This window comes from Mytilus californianus, unplaced genomic scaffold (genome assembly GCF_021869535.1).
Source record: "Mytilus californianus isolate M0D057914Y unplaced genomic scaffold, xbMytCali1.0.p SCAF_8, whole genome shotgun sequence".
Classification (NCBI taxonomy): Eukaryota; Metazoa; Mollusca; class Bivalvia; order Mytilida; family Mytilidae; genus Mytilus; species Mytilus californianus.
Window position 1 is genome coordinate 45802514 of NW_026262734.1, and position 20509 is coordinate 45823022.

General features: G+C 32.0%; 1 protein-coding gene across 1 annotated transcript in view; it reads left to right on the forward strand.

The window, feature by feature from the left end:
• Window positions 1-19112, forward strand: part of LOC127712584 (telomerase-binding protein EST1A-like) — a 33937-nt gene extending 14825 nt beyond the window's left edge. Inside the window, exons 10-20 of the mRNA XM_052219096.1 lie at window positions 1146-1207; window positions 1629-1768; window positions 2321-2576; window positions 3583-3680; window positions 4470-4573; window positions 9610-9792; window positions 10276-10413; window positions 10879-11029; window positions 11627-11841; window positions 13199-13280; window positions 14900-19112. Of these exons, the coding sequence (XP_052075056.1) occupies window positions 1146-1207; window positions 1629-1768; window positions 2321-2576; window positions 3583-3680; window positions 4470-4573; window positions 9610-9792; window positions 10276-10413; window positions 10879-11029; window positions 11627-11841; window positions 13199-13280; window positions 14900-15030 (1560 nt within the window). The 3' untranslated portion in view covers window positions 15031-19112. The remainder of the gene's footprint in view (window positions 1-1145; window positions 1208-1628; window positions 1769-2320; window positions 2577-3582; window positions 3681-4469; window positions 4574-9609; window positions 9793-10275; window positions 10414-10878; window positions 11030-11626; window positions 11842-13198; window positions 13281-14899) is intronic.
• The last annotated feature ends 1397 nt before the right edge of the window (window positions 19113-20509 follow it).

Consider the following 20509-nt stretch of genomic DNA (forward strand, 5'->3'; position numbering starts at 1 on the left):
CATATTGCAAATATTTTGCAGAGGAAAAAATTAGTAAGTATGTATTTGGAACATGAAAGAATTTTGTTTTTATTTGTACTGTTATTTTCAAGAGTATTTAAAAGTTGTGTTTGTCATTTTATATGATGTTGATTTTTTTTGACAATTTTTGATAGTTTTAAAATTGTATACCAATTTTCAGTTTGACTATATGAGTTTAAGTGTTTACAAATTTGCAAAGTACAGTAAGTTTTTGTTAAATGGAAATGGTACATGGTATCAGTACTAACTTTGTATATTATCTTTTGTTTAGTTTTCGAAAATTAGCCAATCAAATCAATGAATAGGTATCAATCAATGCATGTAGAACATGTTTGACTGGCCAGTTTTGTATTTACAAAAGTTTACTTAAGTTATAATGGTTCATTTTATAGATAAGTAAACTTTTACGTTATAAAAATAAGATGTGGTATGATTGCCATTGAGACAACTCTCCACCAGAGACTTATAAAAGACTACTTCATGTACTTAATAAGAAAATCTCAAGTTGAAAAAAAAACAACTTTTGACCAGAGGTCAATTGGCATAAATGACATCATTGAACGGTTGATTCTTACTGTGATGTAATAAAATAAGCATTGTGAAAAAGGAAATATTCAGGAAATGAACGAGTTTAAAAGTAGTTTACACTCCAAAAAGTTACATGTGAAGACATTTGAATGAATAAGCTGTAAAAACTATAGAAAAAATAAACATTTCTATTAAAACTTTGTTTGTATCTGTTTAGTGAAGAGGTATAATTGAAGATACACACTGAATAACATTTAATTTACAATGACACTTTATATTATAACAGTTTATTTAATTATTACCTTTCTTAATATAAAATTTGATTTCCTTTAGAATATGTTGTAAAATGAAATACATTGTATAGTCCAGGTGGTCTTGCCTAAATATTTATCTTTGATAGGCGAATATCTATTTTCGCTATTGCTGATGTAGAAGAGGAGATGTAGGATAAATGTTAATGCTATTTTGTACATTAACATAAGCAACACTAACTATAATAGAAATACAAAGTTTAACTCATGTAGATGTAACTTTTTTGTTTCAATTTTCATCACCTGATGGATTCTTTTTATTACAATGTTTATTTTTTCTTTTAGTTGAACAAAAGATTCGTGTTGAGTTTCCTAAATATCCATGGTAAATTGTTTACCAAAATTGGGTAAGTTATTGATAATTACCAATGGTATTGTTTGGGTGAATGCTAAACATCTAGCAGGTAACATTTCAATCCTATCCAAGATGAGAAATAATGTGGATTTATTTCTATTTGTGAGATACCATTTTTTGTGGGTATAGGCCTACTGTAGGTTAACCGTAAATATAAATGTTCAACGAAGTACAAATATTCTAAAGACTTGTATGCAGACTTTGGAAAAACAGCAGAACAAAATACAATTTTTTCCTCAATCTTGAAAGTGCAGAATTTGATTTAATTTTTTCAATATTCAGTAGCAGATATGTTTTTTTCTAATTGCAAAAGATTTCATAAAAAATGCAGGGAGTCACCAATTTATCAAATAAATATCTTAATTTGAAAGACTACCTGACATTGAAATTAATGAAATAGATTACAATTTTAGGAGAGAAAGTTTCCCTGAATGTTGTGCCCAGATGTTGAAGGAGTTCAGAGCCTTACTGAAGTACAATGCTATAGGACCATCACGGTTGTTACAGCTGATGGCTATCAATATGTTTGCTATTGACAACACAGCTCTTAAAGGTAAGAAATTATAACTGTTTTCTAACTTTTCATGTTAAACATATAGATACTCTCAATTTTGAATGTCAATTATTATTTGAAGAAATTGTTTCATTGTTTGTTTTAAAATTCTGGTTTAAGACTCCAACGCTGTCATATTCTTTATGTGCCGGTCACAGGCCATAAACCTGTAATTCAGTGATTGATGTTGGTTGCTGTCCGTCATATTTGTTTTTCTTTTGTTGTTGAAGTATAAATCCAGCAGTTGGATTTCTCTGTTGAATTGCTTTAACATTTTGTCATGTGTGGGCCTTTTATAGCTTACTATATAATATGGGTTTCGCTCATTGTTGAAGGCCATAATTATGTTGGTCTGTAGTTGTTCATATTTTTGTCGTTTGGTCATTATGGACAGTTGTCACATTTTCAATCGTATCACATCTTATCATTTGAATAATTATATGAAAATAAAGAGATTTGGTAAAATGAAAGTGAAAATCTACACACATACCTGGCATAGGTTACTGAACAACATAAAATAGTCGTAATACTAATCTTTTATTTTTATTACAGATACTGCCCTCCAGTCAGGGTTTAGGTCCGAATTACAGGAGCAAGCTGTAGAACTTGGACTGTATATGTTTGGTATTTTGGTGGAGAGATGTTCAGAACAACTCAGAATCCATCTTAAGTCATCAGACTATCCTACCAAATTATGTAATGCAGAATTAGAGGAACTGATTCCTGGGGTCAAGATCTGGACTGACTGGATGATTTGTAACTCTCAATACTGGAATCCTCCCCCTGCTACTCTGGATCCAAGTCTAGGGTAAGTACATACCCTCCATTGGGGTCAAGATCTGGACTGACTGGATGATTTGTAACTCTCAGTACTGGGATCCTCCCCCTGCTACTCTGGATCCTAGTCTAGGGTAAGTACATACCCTCCATTGGGGTCAAGATCTGGACTGACTGGATGATTTGTAACTCCCAATACTGGAATCATTCCCCTGCTACTCTGGATCCAAGTCTAGGGTAAGTACATACCCTCCATTTGGGTCAAGATCTGGACTGGCTGGATGATTTGTAACTCCCAATACTGGAATCCTTCCCCTGCTACTCTGGATCCAAGTCTAGGGTAAGTACATACCCTCCATTGGGGTCAAGATCTGGACTGGCTGGATGATTTGTAACTCCCAATACTGGAATCCTCCCCCTGCTACTCTGGATCCAAGTCTAGGGTAAGTACATACCCTCATTGGGGTCAAGATCTGGACTGGCTGGATGATTTGTAACTCTCAATAATGGAATCCTCCCCCTGCTAGATAAAATAATAGGTAGGGAGGTCTATGGTTTGTTTATCATCTATAATAATGATACTTTGTTTTAATGTTCTGTTTTAGAACATAAGCAAATGTATCCAATGCTATGGTTGGTTAATGGTCTGTTTCAGTGTACAAGTAGTTGTATTGAGTGCTATGGTTGGTTTCTGTACTATCATGCTTATAGGTTGTTTAAATGATCTGTTTCAGTGATATGGAATAGAAGGGATACATCTTATTTAATTTTGACACAAAAATCCCTACTTGCAGTTGACAAAGCCAAAAGCAAAGTTAGAGCACTGTTCTTTATCTTAAAGTCTCATTGAGGCCTTCAGCAAGGAGGAAAGAGTTCACAGCTTACTGCAAGTTCTTAATTTAGTTTTGCAGGATGTTGTTCACACTACAAGTGTGCATCAGAGAACACTTATTCAGGGTTCAGTTAATAAATTTCAAACTATTATATCTGCTTTATGTAACATACTGTTAGTATTATATTATGATGTTCTGTTTCAGTGTACAAATAGATGTCTGGAGTGCTACTGCTGGGTTATGTAATATTTTGAAGGATATTGATATTAATCATGTAAAACTATACACAGAAAAGAAGGAAGGTGAGATAAATATATACTTTGTAGTTAGATATAAATAATAAAACCATGGAACAGGTTCACAAAAATACCAAGTAAAACTGCAAGTACTATTTATTTTTCATCAGCAAAGCTCAGTGCCCCTTATGTACTACCCTTGGCATACACACCACAGACAGTTCCTTAATACTTAGTGACACACAGCCTTGTTTATAGTATATCATTACATAAGAAACACCTTCATATGAAAATAAGAAGATGTGGTAATATTGCCAACGAGACAGCTCTCCATCAGAGACTAAATGACATAGAAGTTAACAGCTATAGATCACTGTACAGCCTTAAACAATGAGCAATACCCATACCGCATAGTCAGCTATAAAAGGCCCCAAAATGACAAATGTAAAACAATTCAGTACACTTGTATAATTTCATGGTAGTTACTTTTATTTGAGAGAAAGAACCTTGTGTGCAAAAACTGATGGGTCAATGATAACTATACATAGATTCCTACCATGTTCGTTTATAGTATTTTGTTTTAAAAGCTGTGAGTTATGAATTTACAGTGTTAATCAGAGATAGTACTTCTATAAAATAGACGGAATATAAGTCCAAGAAGGCATGACCATAAAAAGCATAAACTAATATTGTGTAACTTTACATGAACAAATTGAGGTTTGCGGTATACGTCAAGGGACAGCAACCCAACAACAGAAAAGTCTTTTGTTATGTATTTATGTTTTTGCAAACTACATGTACAAGGGTTACATATTATAATCAAAATCGAAATGCTATATGTATTTATATTTTTAGGATGTGAACCAGTGTTATTAATGGAAGATTCTATGTTATCAGGATTTGTTCCCCTGCTCAGTGCCCCAATAGAAATATCATTTGTACATAAACTAGTTGACAAGGTATGTCCAGTGTAAAGAATACTTATTATACCCCATGCAACGAGTTGCGGAGGGTATAATGTTTTTGACCCGTCCGTCCGTCCGTCTGTCCGTCAGTCCGTCAGTCCTGTTTCTTGTCATTGCAACTCCTCTCAAACCACACAACAGAATTTCACGAAACCTTTTTAGATAATAAGGACATACTATATGGTTGTGCATATTAACAGGAAATTGCGATCCAATTTTTATACGACCGCAAAAAAATTTTGTGGTCGTATATTGGTATGACGTTGGCGTCGTTGTCGTCGTCGTCGTCGTCGTCCGGCGTCGTCGTCGTCGTCGTCCGGCGTCGTCGTCCGAATACATATTGGTTTTCGCACTCTAACTTTAGTTTAAGTGAATGGATCTTTTTGAAATTTGACCATAAGGTTAAATACCACAAAAGGAAGGTTGGGATTGATTTTGGGGGTTATGGTACCAACAGTTAAGGAATTAGGGGCCAAAAAGGGGCCAAAAATGAGCATTTTCTAGTTTCCAGACAATAACTGTGGAACGGTGTATGGATCTCTCTGAAATTATACTACAAGTTTCCATACCACAAAGGGATGGTTAGGATTTGCTTTGGGGGGTTATGGCTCAAACTGTTTAGGAATTAGGGGCAAAAAAGGGGGAAAAACAAGGTTGTCCTGGTTAATGGACAAATACTTTAGTACAAAACATAATTTGAAGCAGTGTAAGGGAGATAAATCAAATACATCATTGAAATTATCTCCCTTACACTGCTTTTAAATTATGTATAAAGTAATGGTTAATGAACAATAAAGATAATCTAAAACAGTGTAAGGGAGGTAATCCAAATACAACGTTTTGGTTACTTCCCTTACACTGCTTTTAAATTATGTTTAAAGAAATGCATATTTATAAAGGAAGACCAGTAAAAATATCTGCAAATGTTTTCATCTTTTTTTTTTACAAAAAAATCCATATGAAAGATTTGACACTATATTTTTATTAATTCTATTATAAAATAGATTAAGTTAGCACTATGGTAAATTTAAATGGGTAATTATGGTTGCCAACTCCATTGGAAATTTGAATTGAGATTATGACCATATCTTGAGGGAAAGAATTTTTTTGGGGGAAAAAGGGGGGGGGGGGATAAAAAGAAATTGTGGGGGCCAATTTTTTCTCATTTCAGATTTCAGAAATTAAAAAGAATTATTCTTCAAATATTATTTTTTTTTCAAATTTCAAATATTGAAAAATTTCAAGAAGTAATCTTTAATTGCACAGTATGGCGCATTAGATTTGTAAAATCTTTGATCACATTTATTTATTTGTTATGCCGAATCTAACAGTGTATTTAGATTTTTAATTTTGGGTCCAGTTTTCAAATTGGTCTACATTAATGTCCAAAGGGTCCAAAATTAAACTTTGTTTCATTTTAGCAAAAATTGAATATATGAGGTTCTTTGATATGCTGAATCTAAACATGTATTTAGATTTTTGATTTTTGGCCCAGTTTTCAAGTTGGTCCAAATTGGGGTCCAAAATTAAACTTTGTTTGATTTCAACAAAAATTGAATATATGGGGTTCTTTGATATGCTGAATCTAACCATGTATTTAGATTTTTTATTTGTGGACCCCGTTATCTAATTGGTTCATATTGAGGTCAAAAGGGTCCAAAATTAAACTTTGTTTGATTTCATCTAAAATTGAATTATTGGGGTTCTTTGATATTCCAAATCTAACCGTGTATTTAGGTTTTTAATTTTGGGTCCTGTTTTTTAAATTGGTCTACATTGAGGTCCAAAGGGTCCAAAACTAAACTTAGTTTGATTTTAACAAAAATTGAATTCTTGGGGTTCTTTGATTTGCTGAATCTAAACATGTGTTTAGATTTTTGATTATGGGCCCAGTTTTCAAGTTGGTCCAAGATAGGGTCCAGTATTTAAACTTTGTTTGATTTCAACAAAAATTGAATATATGGGGTTCTTTGATATGCTGAATCTAAACATGTATTTAGATTTTTGATTTTTGGCCCAGTTTTCAAGTTGGTCCAAATTGGGGTCCAAAATTAAACTTTGTTTGATTTCAACAAAAATTGAATATATGAGGTTCTTTGATATGCTGAATCTAACCATGTATTTAGATTTTTTATTTGTAGGCCATGCTATCAAATTGGTTCATATTGAGGTCAAAAGGGTCCAAAATTAAACTTTGTTTGATTTCATCGAAAATTGAATTATTGGGGTTCTTTGATATGCCAAATCTAACCGTGTTTTTAGATTTTTAATTTGGGTCCCGTTTTTTAAATTGGTCTTCATTGAGGTCCAAAGGGTCCAAAATTAAACTTAGTTTGATTTTAACAAAAATTGAATTCTTGGGGTTCTTTGATATGCTGAATCTAAACATGTGTTTAGATTTTTGATTATGGGCCCAGTTTTCAAGTTGGTCCAAGTTGGGGTCCAAAATTAAACTATTTTTGATTTCAACAAAAATTGAATATATGGGGTTCTTTGATATACTGAATCTAACCATGAATTTAGAATTTTTATTTGTGGGCCCTGCTATCAAATTGGTTCATATTGAGGTCAAAAGGGTCCAAAATTAAACTTTGTTTGATTTCATCAAAAATTTAATTATTAGGGTTCTTTGATATTCCAAATCTAACCGTGTATTTAGATTTTTAATTTTAAGTCCCGTTTTTTAAATTGGTCTACATTAAGGTCCAAAGGGTCCAAAATTAAACTTAGTTTGATTTTAGCAAAAATTGAATTCTTGGGGTTCTTTGATATGCTGAATCTAAACATGTGTTTAGATTTTTGATTATGGGCCCAGTTTTCAAGTTTGTCCAAGTTGGGGTCCAAAATTAAACTTTGTTTGATTTTAACAAAAATTGAATATATGGGGTTCTTTGATATGCTGAATCTAACCATGTATTTTGATTTTGGACATTGGACCATAATAGGTAAATTAAAAAAATTCAAGTTCTTATACCACATTCTTTCTGTGTCAGAAACCTATGCTGTGTCAAATATTTAATCACAATCCAAATTCAGAGCTGTATCAAGCTTGAATGTTGTGTCCATACTTGCCCCAACTGTTCAGGGTTCGACCTCTGCGGTCGTATCAAGCTGCGCCCCAGCGAAGCATTTTATTTTTTTAGGAGTTACGCCCCTTTGAACTTATTTACTTTAATGTATTACTGCAACAGTTTGTCATCGCAACTCCTCTGATACCACACAACAGAATTTCATGAAACCTTTTTAGATAATAATGACATACTATGTAGATGTGCATATCGACAGGAAATTACAGTTCAATTTTTTTTCTAGGAGTTACACCCCTTTGAGCTTATTTGCTTCAATGTACTACTGCAACAGTTTGTCATCGCAACTCCTCTGATACCACACAACAGAATTTCATGAAACCTTTTTAGATAATAAGGACATACTATGTAGATGTGCATATCGACAGGAAATTACGGTTCAATTTTTTTTCTAGGAGTTACGCCCCTTTGAACTTATTTGCTTCAATGTACTATGCAACAGTTTGTCATCGCAACTCCTCTTATACCACACAACAGAATTTCATGAAACCTTTTTAGATAATAAGAACATACTATGTAGATGTGCATATCGACAGGAAATTACGGTTCAATTTTTTTTCTAGGAGTTACACCCCTTTGAGCTTATTTGCTTCAATGTACTACTGCAACAGTTTGTCATCGCAACTCCTCTGATACCACACAACAGAATTTCATGAAACCTTTTTAGATAATAAGGACATACTATGTAGATGTGCATATCGACAGGAAATTACGGTTCAATTTTTTTTCTAGGAGTTACGCCCCTTTGAACTTATTTGCTTCAATGTACTATGCAACAGTTTGTCATCGCAACTCCTCTTATACCACACAACAGAATTTCATGAAACCTTTTTAGATAATAAGAACATACTATGTAGATGTGCATATCGACAGGAAATTACGGTTCAATTTTTTTTCTAGGAGTTACGCCCCTTAGAGCTTATTTGCTTCAATGTACTACTGCAACAGTTTGTCATCACAACTCCTCTGATACCACACAACAGAATTTCATGAAACCTTTTTAGATGATAAGGACATACTATGTAGATGTGCATATCGACAGGAAATTACGGTTCAATTTTTTTTCTAGGAGTTACGTCCCTTTGAACTTATTTGCTTCAATGTACTATGCAACAGTTTGTCATCGCAACTCCTCTTATACCACACAACAGAATTTCATGAAACCTTTTTAGATAATAAGGACATACTATGTAGATGTGCATATCGACAGAAAATTACGGTTCAATTTTTTTTCTAGGAGTTACGCCCCTTTGAACTTATTTGCTTCAATGTACTACTGCAACAGTTTGTCATCGCAACTCCTCTGATACCACACAACAGAATTTCATGAAACCTTTTTAGATAATAAGGACATACTATGTAGATGCGCATATTGACAGGAAATTATGATTCAATTTTTTTTTCTTATACAATTTTTTTTTCTTACACATATTTTATTTCTCCAAAGACAATGTGGGGACGTGGGGTATGTGAGCGCTCACTAAGGTTCTTTAATTTTTAATACTTTTGGTATCATGGAGAGGTATTTTGTAAAGGATGATACACATGAATGATACTGTCCATTTTTTGAAAGTCTTCGACGTTACCAATTTCTAAAATGTTTGACCAAATTTCAGTTTGAATATGTCTCGACAAACCGATTAAGTGGTAAAGTATTTTAGTTCATTACTTATATGAAAGGTTGTTAATGTGAAGCAAGCGCATTCTAAAAATAATTATTTGAACTATCCAAATCCTGTGTTTGACTGTCTGTGTAGTGAAATTGGCAAAATTAGTATGATATGTGTCGTTCAGACTCATGTTACTTGTAGGGCAATCAAAAAATACTCATAAAATTCAGTAATTTGAGAAATCTTTTGCTAAAATATATCAGTTAAATGAATCATAGATAAAAATCCTTGCCAACATTTCTTAATCCTCATTTTTATTTCTATTATATTTTAGGAAATAGCTCAGGACTGTTTAAGAATACAGAAGTTACAGTTATTTGGTGATTATCTGTGTGGTATAGAACCTCCAATGTTAGCCTATAATGTGGAGACTAAGCAGTACTATTCCATAGCTTTATCTGTGGAGGAAACTGAAGAACAAAAGAAACCTTCGTTATCAGCTGAGGAGTGGTCTGATGTAAGTGAATGAAAATAGGTGTTGGTGGTTACATCCATTAGACTGCAACTCATCATTACAACAGAATAAAAATAAAACGACATTAATAAATTGATGATCTTTCATCTTGTGTGTTTAAATAACTGTTTGTATTGTTTAAGAACATTAAAATGTGTTTAAGCTTGTTATAACAACATCTTGAGTTAAAAATAACAGTAGTAAAAAACCTCTACTGTTTGTCAACTCAAAATCGTCTGAGTCTTCGACAAGTTTTCAACAAATGCACAGATATATATTAAAAGTATCTAATTTTGTAAAGGAAAAATTTACAGGATAATGAACCATTAAAGGCCACATTGATCCTAAATTCAAAGGAATTATGGCTTGGTGGGCTGTCACCCTTCGATGAAATTGTAGCTACGAAACGCCCTCTGGTTTGAAAAACCATTGATAATCTATAAGTATATGATGATATAAGGTGATAACTGTATTTGTTTTTGACAGGATGGAGATGTGATAATAGAGAGTGAAGAGGAGATAATCCAGGGTGGTGAAGATGACCATGTCAAAGATCTTAAAGTGAAAAAACTGCAACTAAAACAGATTAAACAAGATCAAGAAAAACATAAAGAAAATATACAGGTAAAACTTAATCTTAAAGTTAAAAAACTTCAAGTGAAACAGATTAAACAAGAGCAAGAAAAACAAAAAGATAATATACAGGTAAAACTTGATCTTAAAGTTTAAAAACTTCACGTGAAACAGATTAAACAAGAGCAAGAAAACAAAAAGAAAATATACAGGTAAAACTTAACACAGAAACAGCTAAAATTTAAAGAGGAAAACATAGATAAAATGTATACATGGTATAGGTAAAACTTTCATTCTCTGTATTTTATTTCCATGTTGTCTTTTCCTGATGGCTAGAACAAATTGATGCTTAAGTTCAACAACTGGTGAAAGCCCTCAAGTTTAATTAAGTAGGTTCTAAGCTAGCTTTCTTATTAAAAATGATTTGGCTGAACCAAATTTTACTGACTTTATTATGTAAGAAAATATGTAACAGTGAAAAGTAATATCAAGATATCATGTTCTATTTTATTGCAGAAAATAATAGACAAGAATCGCCACCACTGTATAGAAGTAGAAATACATCCAATATTTCTGGTACCTGATACCAACTGTTTTATTGACCATCTTCCAGGACTGAAGAAGCTGATACTATCAAAGAAGTTCACCATTACTGTACCATTAGTTGGTAAGCAAATAGTAAAATTATATACAGTCGATTCATTTCTTTTCTTGGGTACCAGTTTTTCGTGGATTGAGGAAAACATATATTTTTGTGGATATTTGATTAAGTGGTTCCACCAATGCTTGCATACAAGCCTATAGAAAGTTTGTAATATGTTTAACATTTAAATTTGTGGGTCGCCTGTACCCACAAAACACACGAAAATTGGTATCCAACGAATAATAATGAATTCACAGTAATCAATGCTACACACCTTGAAAATTTTGAATTCTGAAATTTCATTGGCTGATGTAATAATTACCAGAACAGAAAGTAAAATGGAGTGTTGTCAGATCCTTGTAACCAATGCTTGGACATAGGATCTGTATTTTGATCAGATTAAAGGATTCTGTTCAACTTTGCATAAATTACAGTAAAAAACTAATTATATTACTTGAACATATTAGTTTAACTAATTGGCTTTTTTATAATTCAGAATGTTTCAGTGATTGAGTAGGAAATTGAAGAATTGAGGAAATTCTGTATGTAAGATTTGTTTTAATCAAATTTCAATAAAAAAAATAATTATACTTTCAAGTAATATATTTTTCAAATTTTTAGTGATAAATGAATTGGATGGCTTGGCCAAAGGCAGTAAAGATGGACAATACAGTACACAACAACATGCAAACAGAGTTAGAAAAACATCAGAGGACAGTGTGCAGTTTCTAGAGGCAGAATTTGAGAAGAAAAATTCTCACTTAAAAACTCAAACATCAAAAGGAAACATATTAGAAACTATAGCATTTAGGAGTGAGGAAAGTGAAAATGGAACAGTAAGTATATATGTCTCAGGTAGACAGTTTCTGGATATGAAATTGTTATAACTTTTTCCCAATCTGTATGGAATTGTTTTTTGATTTCCTGTTTACCAAATATTTAAAGAGGGGATATCATTGGTGAGCAGTAGGTTACAGTACATCTTGTTTGGTTACATGTTCAGAAATATGACAAAATAATTTTACAGCACACAAAGGAGTAGGTTCGATAAGGCCCTAAAATGGCACCCTATTTCTGGTTGAAATTTCAAATTATGATTTTTTTTACTAATATCTCAATGAATCATAGCCAATACAATGACTAGATAGGAAATATGTCTTTTTGTTGAAGATTGGCGTACTTGCCTTCTAGTCATGACATCACTCATTTTGATTTTTCCACAAATATTCAATGAAAACATGTAAATTTCCATTGATTTTTTGGACAGGAAAAATAGAGCGCACGTGTTGACAAAAAAGATCTTTTCATAAATGTTTTTATTAACATTTTACATATCTGGCTTGAATATTTAGTTTGTCAATGCCTGCGCTCCATGTCTCCCAGACCTTAATTTTGTTGAAATCTGGATAATTTTGTTAAAATTTGCAAAAAACTCTATTTTTTGCCTATTTGGATGTAAAATAAAACTTGGACAATAAAAGTTCTATTGAACTTTTTCACATGTCTTTTCATCAGCTTAGAACATTTTATTATCTTGGAACATTGAATTTAATAATCGGGCCAAATATGGCCCTTACAAAACTTACTCCTTTTATTGATTATTGAAGGATTATTGAAAATGGCCCTAGTGTAAAATAAATTCAGGGGAATTTATTCCTGCCTCTTTCTTTGAGCAAAGTGCATACTGTAGTTTAAAAAAGATTTATTCATCTATAAAATGTGTCTCATTGACCTCAAACTTGTTGAAACAGCCAACAATAGTTTGCTCCTACTTCTAAACTCAATCTAATGCAAATACCAGATTTAAACATTCTTTGTTTGACATAATCATGGATCAAGTCCTTGACCTCACACACCTTTGGTAAGCATATAACCACAAGATCATAGAGGTGGTTTATGAACACAAGTTGACTGGATGTTATTAAAGCCAAACACAAAAAAATATAATTAATATATGTTTTATTTGTGATGACTGCCGAAGGAAAAAAATGATCAGATCAGAGGTCAGAAGTCACTTTGGTCTTACACTCTCTTTCTAATGGAATTCTGATAAGAAATTGAGAATTTAATGCATCAGAAATTTTCTCTCAAGTTATGCACCCATACATTTTTTACTTAAAGTGATGTCTAACCTCCCTGTGTTTAGATTTCTTGAATAGCTCTAATAGTAAACTTAACTCTGTTCTTTTTTAGGGAAACAATGATGACATAATATTGTCATGCTGTTTACACTACTGTAAGGATAAAGCCAGGGAGTTTATGCCTAAAGAGAAAGGTCAGCACATACTTAATAGCATGTTTATAATGATTTAATTATTTTATATTACGAAAACCATTTTGCAGTGACCATCAGAATAATTCTTTTGGAAAAATTTGTCGCTTGGTCAAGTACAAGTAAAAGTTTACTTGCCCTTCAGGATTACAGTTTGCCTGAAAATCAGAGAAGTCACCATTATTGTATGTTCCGATTGTTTTGATTAAGTGAATTAAATGTATTGACCAATCAGAAAGCAGCATAGAGAAGCATTTTGGATTGCAGGAAACTATGCAAAAATCAAAATATTCAAAGTACTAAAACTTTTATGTCAGTAGTCTCTATAGAGTTTTACTTGCCCAATTGAATTTTATCTTTGTCTGACTAGCAGGCAAGCTGTTATTTCTGACATTGTACTGACTTTGAATATGAATTTTAATGTCAAAGGGTACAAAACCTAACTTACACATGTATGACTACTTAAAAATCTTAAATCAAGTTGACTAACTGGTTATTTTGTGTTGTTTACTTGCTGCCTCATTGATGTTTATCTCATTTTTTTTCCATTATTTAAATGTTTCTTTCAAGCAGAGAGTGTTTACATACTGTCTGTCTGTACATTACAGAAGTTTGTCATCTCACATCCTTCAAGAAAATAGTTCTATTTGCAGATATTGAGCTAACATTTGGTTTATAATTCTATAGTGAATAATTATATTTTTACATACTATATATTGGAAAATAATGTTTCATAAACAGTTGTCAGTCCTCATTGAAAATAATCAGTTGATATTTGGTATGTTATTTCTTGCATTTTGGGACCCAAACGGTTGCAGATAACATTATAATTTGTGTTACAAGTTTGTCATGTATCAATGGGGACTCCTGTTTTATCACTTTTCTTCTGATGTGGTTTCCAAAATAGTTTAAAACTTTAATTTGAGGTCTAATAAGGAATGAGAGTTGTGACATTTTTTTTATACCCCCGCTTTAAAAAAGTGGAGGTATACTGTTTTTATACCCCTGCTTTAAAAAAGTGGGGGTATACTGTTTTATTATACCCCCGCTTTAAAAAAGTGGGGTATACAGTTTTACCTCTGTCTGTCCATCCATCCGTCCGTCCCATGAATATTTTTTGTCGCATCTTTCATAAGGATTTCTGAAATTTGGTTTCAGGGTTTATATAAGTCAGCTATACTGTGTGATGCGTTTTCAGATTCATCACTCAACAACTTCCTGTTTACCGAACACTTGTGTCATATTGCACATGATAGCCAAGTTGAAAATTTTCGTCATATTTTTCTCAGGAACTACAATACAAGGATTTCTGAAATATGGTTTCAGGGTTTATATAAGTCAGCTATACCGTGTGATGCGTTTTCATATTCATCACTCAACAACTTCCTGTTTACCGAAACATTTGGGCTGGGGTATCATCAGTGAGCAGTAGCTCGCAGTTTCACTTGTTTTATTTATAAATCTTTGATTGAAATGATTTCTAAGATCAGAAAACAATTTGAACTGGCTTTGAACCAATGCATTAGAATGTATGATCACAAAATTTGTAAGGCTGAATATTTTTTATAACATGATATTTTTCTTTCATTATACAGAGTTTATATCCTTTATATCCTTTACAGATGGTCCTGTAAGACTGTATCGTGATGTAGTCCTATTAACAGATGACAGAAATCTAAGATTGAAGGCACACACTCATAATGTTCCTGTCAAAGATGTGCCATCTTTCCTCCATTGGAGCAAGGTCACCTGATCATGTAGTTATCCAATCACAATGGTGCTGGTCATTCTGCCCGGGATAACTGGATCACTGTATATCACTACATCACAAGTGTAGTGGTATGCAGGATAAATCACACCCAATGAAGAAAATAATTCCTCGCATTATTTAGTCTGGTGTTTCAAAAAAATAAATTGATTCCCTGCAAATTTGCTGAGTGAAGAAAATAGCTTAACCGTTTAGGATTATCTGTAACCGTTATTTATTGTTTCTCTACATGGCATATTAAGGGCTTTGTACAAAGTCTGCCATACCAATTGGAGTGTTTTCAACATGAAATATTCAACACAAGGAGTGGGAATATATGTAATGTTTTGATATATTTATTTGGTGTAGTTTTTGACCTTTTTGAACTGATATAGACAGTGAATTAGTGACATTTAATTGACTTATGAACTGTGAATATCACATGATTGTTTTATGTACGTCTTAACCAATCTAACACAAAGCTGTTTAAATGGATAGTAACCTGAAAAAGAATTGTTTAAACATTTGATGATGATGGTCGAAAAAGGAATCGCAGGATTAAAAGAATGGAAAGGAATTCACAAAAAAAAACAACCTTTTAATTGAAATAGATCACACCTGTATCTACAGTGGTAAAGGAAATTAGACTTAATTGATTGAAAAATTGATGAGTGATTATATGTTATGGAATCCCATGAACTTGGATGTCATAAGTCGGATAGTGCACAATTAACTTAAATTGAAAACTTAATATGGATGCTTATTAATATGGTTAATTAAACAGTGATTGAATCTTAACCTCAATTTATGAAGCTTTCAGGTTATTAATGCTTGAAGTAATACCTCAAGATTGCTTTTTCCATAGATAGCAGTTTTATTTCACTTGTAAATATAAAATGTTTTGCACATCAGATTGAAAAAATTGAATCATATTGTAAATAGTATATCAGTTTTTAATAATGTTTACATATCATTAATTATTGATTTGTTATATCTAATATATATATATACATGGAATAATTTTTTCTGATTTAGTAAATTAAAAATGTAAAATTTTCTTTTGAGATTTCACTGTGTGTGAATGTAAAGCATTGTTGGAATTTTTATTGCCGGTACAGCAACATAAAAAAAAATTTACACCATTGGTTTTATATTCATTGTTAAAGAAGTTTTTAACCAATCACAACATACTGGTGTACCATTTGAAAATATTACCCAGAATGCATTCGATTCTGAAATGGTGAATTCCAAACTATTTATTTTTACAATAATCTAAAAATCAACTGGTACAAAATTAAATACTGGTATTTTAGAGGTAATAAGTTCCTCAGTAATACCAATGATAAGCATTCATAGAGGCCAACAAAATATGTGTACAGTAATAAATGGTTGATAAAAATACTTCAATTCCAAATCAATTTTTTTTATATAATACCTCTGCTAACCTGCATAGTCCTTGCATCATGTTTTCCATTATTTTAGGCAGTTTTTTAGCACAATATTTATAATTTTGCAATGAAGCAAGTAGCTTCGAGTTGAAAGGTGTTATGCCTTTTCATGGCTTTGACTCACATAATTCCTGGTTAACGGTATATGCTGGATTTAATTAACTGTAGAGCCCTGTTTTTGTTCTCTCATTTGTCCAGAAATATAAATACATACGAGCTTTGGTTAATATTTCACTGTTTGTGGTTTGAAATTTACATGACAGATTTCTCAGTAATTATACATGATGATTTGTAATTTTGAGTGTAGAAATAGCAGTAAGTTATGGTATAATGCATCTACGTGTTTCTATATCATGTATGACTATTTGTAATATTGGAATCGTTCATCATATATTTTCAGTTTCTACAAGTCATATTACTTTGAAAAAGAAAGATGAAATTTGGCTTCATATTGTCATTAGAGAAACAGATTCCACCACTTTATATCATGCAATACAATATTCCTCCATTTTTGTCAGTTCAATTTTTATATTTAAAACACTTTACAAGCCTTGTATTTCAATTTGAAATTTGAACTGTGTAGAGTGAAAAAAAAATGTATTTTACTCGATGCAGCAGGCCCAGATTCAGAGGGGGCACACCCAGCATGTGCCCCCTATAAAAGAAAAATGATGTGATAAAGGTAAAATTCCAGCCAATGATCAATTATAATTAATATTAACTCCAAACAGTGATTGAAATTATTTACTAAACACTTGCATAAAAAAAAATTGCTGGCTTTTTTAGGATTCAAAAATCATGTCAAGATAAACTTCAAAAATGAATAAGGGATTTAAAATCTTTGATACTTATTTTTAGTTGCAGGAAGATAAATGTTACTAGTACCTAGTAGAACAGTTAAATAGATTTTAAAATAAAACAGTAATAGACTTTTTTTTCTCGCTATTTTGGAACCGGTGTCACTTGAACTTTTGATGTCATGCAACAATTTTTTTTTGTGGTGTTAGACATTTTCTCTTGTGACATCAAAATAGTACGGGAACTACTGTGATATCTAGTAATGGCGGACAAATAGCAATAAGGTGTATACTCAGATTTTATAATTAGGTAAATTCAGTATCATACAATTTCTTTGATATCAATTAAACCAGTTGGGTCTGTTTGAGGTTAATAATATTGAGTAGATCAGGGTCATCTGTAAGGGAAATGTTTGATAAATAATGTATTTACTTCAGAGAAAGAATATGGAAAGTTTAAGTGCTTAGATTAGGAGCAAGCTGTTATTACAAACACTTCATGTCCACACATAATGTTTTTTATGTTTATGTATTTCTTTAATCATGTTTGTGTAAATTTTATTTTTTTTATATGCTTTTGTTATTGCTTGTGTTTATGTGTAGTTTTAGTATAGTCATGATCAGTGTCCCTGTTGGGTTTAAGATTTCTTAGATCATTATACATTTAAGTCCAGATACATATTATTGGTCTTTTAACTTTTTACAATATTGGTTTTACCTGTGTGTGTGTATTTTTCATTTCTAATGATTTTTTGGGTCTAAATAAGATTAATACACCTATTATTAGTTTACATGCAGGATTTAAACATTTTCATCACCATTTCTTTTAGAAACAAGGTGCAAATTTAAAAGCAGTGAAACATGTTTTTCCCTTTAATATTTCAATTTAACCAAATTTAAGACATGCTGATTACAGTAACCAATGCAAATGATATGATTCCCATGTTTTAACAAGGGAAATTTGTATTGTTACATTTCCTGTAGCAAAATTCCACTTATATGCTTTTATCACAAAAGGCAGATGAAATTTAATGATGAAATACTCAGCTATCAAATTTCTTGATTCCACAGTTTTACATTCTTTCTATACCATGTAATCTAATAAAATACTTGGAAACAAAAACAAGCTTCACACTTGAGTTTGTCAATATTGGGCCTTATTTTGAGCATGTTGAGTATTACCAAATATTACAATGATATTTTCTAAGCACAAGGAGAAGTTAAGTTTTGGCTATGCAATTGGCCTTCTAAATTTGGAAAAAAAAAAGTTAAAAAAAAAATACCTCTTTTATTTTGTTTCATAAATTTAAAATCCTTGTATTTGCTTTTCAAGAAATGGTATTTTTACAGACTGATTATTTTGGACTATACTTTGGTGTCATGTTGTATGAGGGTCATGCCTGTGCTTTAATTTTTCTTGCCAATTATTCTCTATTTTTTATATGTTAGCACCCCATTATTCTCTATTTTTATTTGTATGGCTCATTATTCTGTAAACCTCTTTTATGATGTCCTTGTGAAATCATTAGAATTATAAAGAAAATAGCAGTGAGTAGCAACAATTGTGCTGAATCATTGACTAAGATAAAACCTTCTTCAGAAATATGGTTTGAGATAAATGCACAGATAAATTATTTTATTTGTCAATTTACAAATTTAAGGAGATCAGATGCTTTCAAAATATGATAATTTTTGACTAGATATGATTATATCCCTATCATTTTGAATTATACTTAAAGTAAATGGAATCATACATTGTTCTGGGTAATGTTATCATTGATTTTCTGTTATGGAAGTTTTATACATGCTAGTATTGTAGAAGTAATAAAATAAGAATAGTGAACTAAGTTGGTTATTTTTTTTATACCTAACAAAAACAAATGCATCATCCTTCTGTTTACAAAATAGGAAATCTTTTTCTGAAAGTTTTACACTATATCTGATGATAAATTATTTTTGGGTGCCTACTCTTCATTACACGATGTTTCCTTGTCAAAGCTTTCAGATTGAATTCATCCACGGTTTTAATAAAAGTAAACCTTTCAAATGTTAGCGCATATATGCTATTGTCTGAATTTACACATGTGAGAACTTTCAAACTGAAAAAAAAATGTGAACATCTGACAAATGACAACACAATTCAATAGTACTTTCAAGTCTTGTCACAATCTTCAGTTTGTATTAAATTTTAAGTGGTGGCCATCTTGGTTGGCAGGCAGGGTCCTGGGGCATAAGTATCAAAGAAAATCACCACAGGACTCTGCCAGAAGAGTATGGGTGTAATTGGCCCAAAAGTTGCTGAATTTTCAATCATTAATAACAGTGGTCAATTTTGAGTAAAATATCAATACTGAAATGGCAAAAACCCAACTTGCATTTGAAATTTAATGATGGTCACAACCCTATGTTTGTATCATTTCTATTTTTGGTAACAGTGGCAATCTGGGTTGGTTGTTAGGGACATAATCCTGTAAAGAATATAAAAATAAGAGGATTTGGTATGATTGCCAATGAGACAACTCTCAACCAGAGACTAAATGATGTAGAAGATAACAACTTAGGTCACAGTACAGCCTTCAACAATGAGAAAACCCCATACTGCATAGTAAGCTATGAAAGGGTCCCAAATGTAAAACAATTTAAACGAGAAAACTAACGGCCTGAAGTTCATTTGGTCTTGTGGTTTCGGACAAAAAGATTTTTGAAATTTCATCCAATCAGAACACATTATTGGGCTTGGCAGCCATGTTGAATAATAGATGGGAACCAAAATTACAAATTCTATAAAGAACCTTCCAAGGAACAGTGCTGCCAAGTTTGGTTCTATTTAGTTTAGATGTTTCAGAAAAGAAATGTAAAAAGTAAATGGATGGACGGACACAAAGTGATTGCAATAACTTACCAAGCTTTAGAGCCAGGTAAGCTAAAAAAAAAGTGCTGCAACTCTCTACCTTCCAATACTTTATTGTGAACGGTATAAAACCCTGTATGTGAAATTTCCCATTAAGAAAAACTAATATGCACAGAGCACACTTCGTATTGGATTTCCTGTGCTCAAGGTTTTGTGTGGTGGGCATACATGTAGCTCCTCTTATATACAATAATTACCCTACATCATGTACACAATAGTGGGTCTCATTGGGGTTTAAGCGTGACACGGGATTGGCCGATTTTTTTTAAGCATGACATGTGAAAGTCAAATAATTTAGCGTGAAATTACAAGCGCTATTATGGCCAACG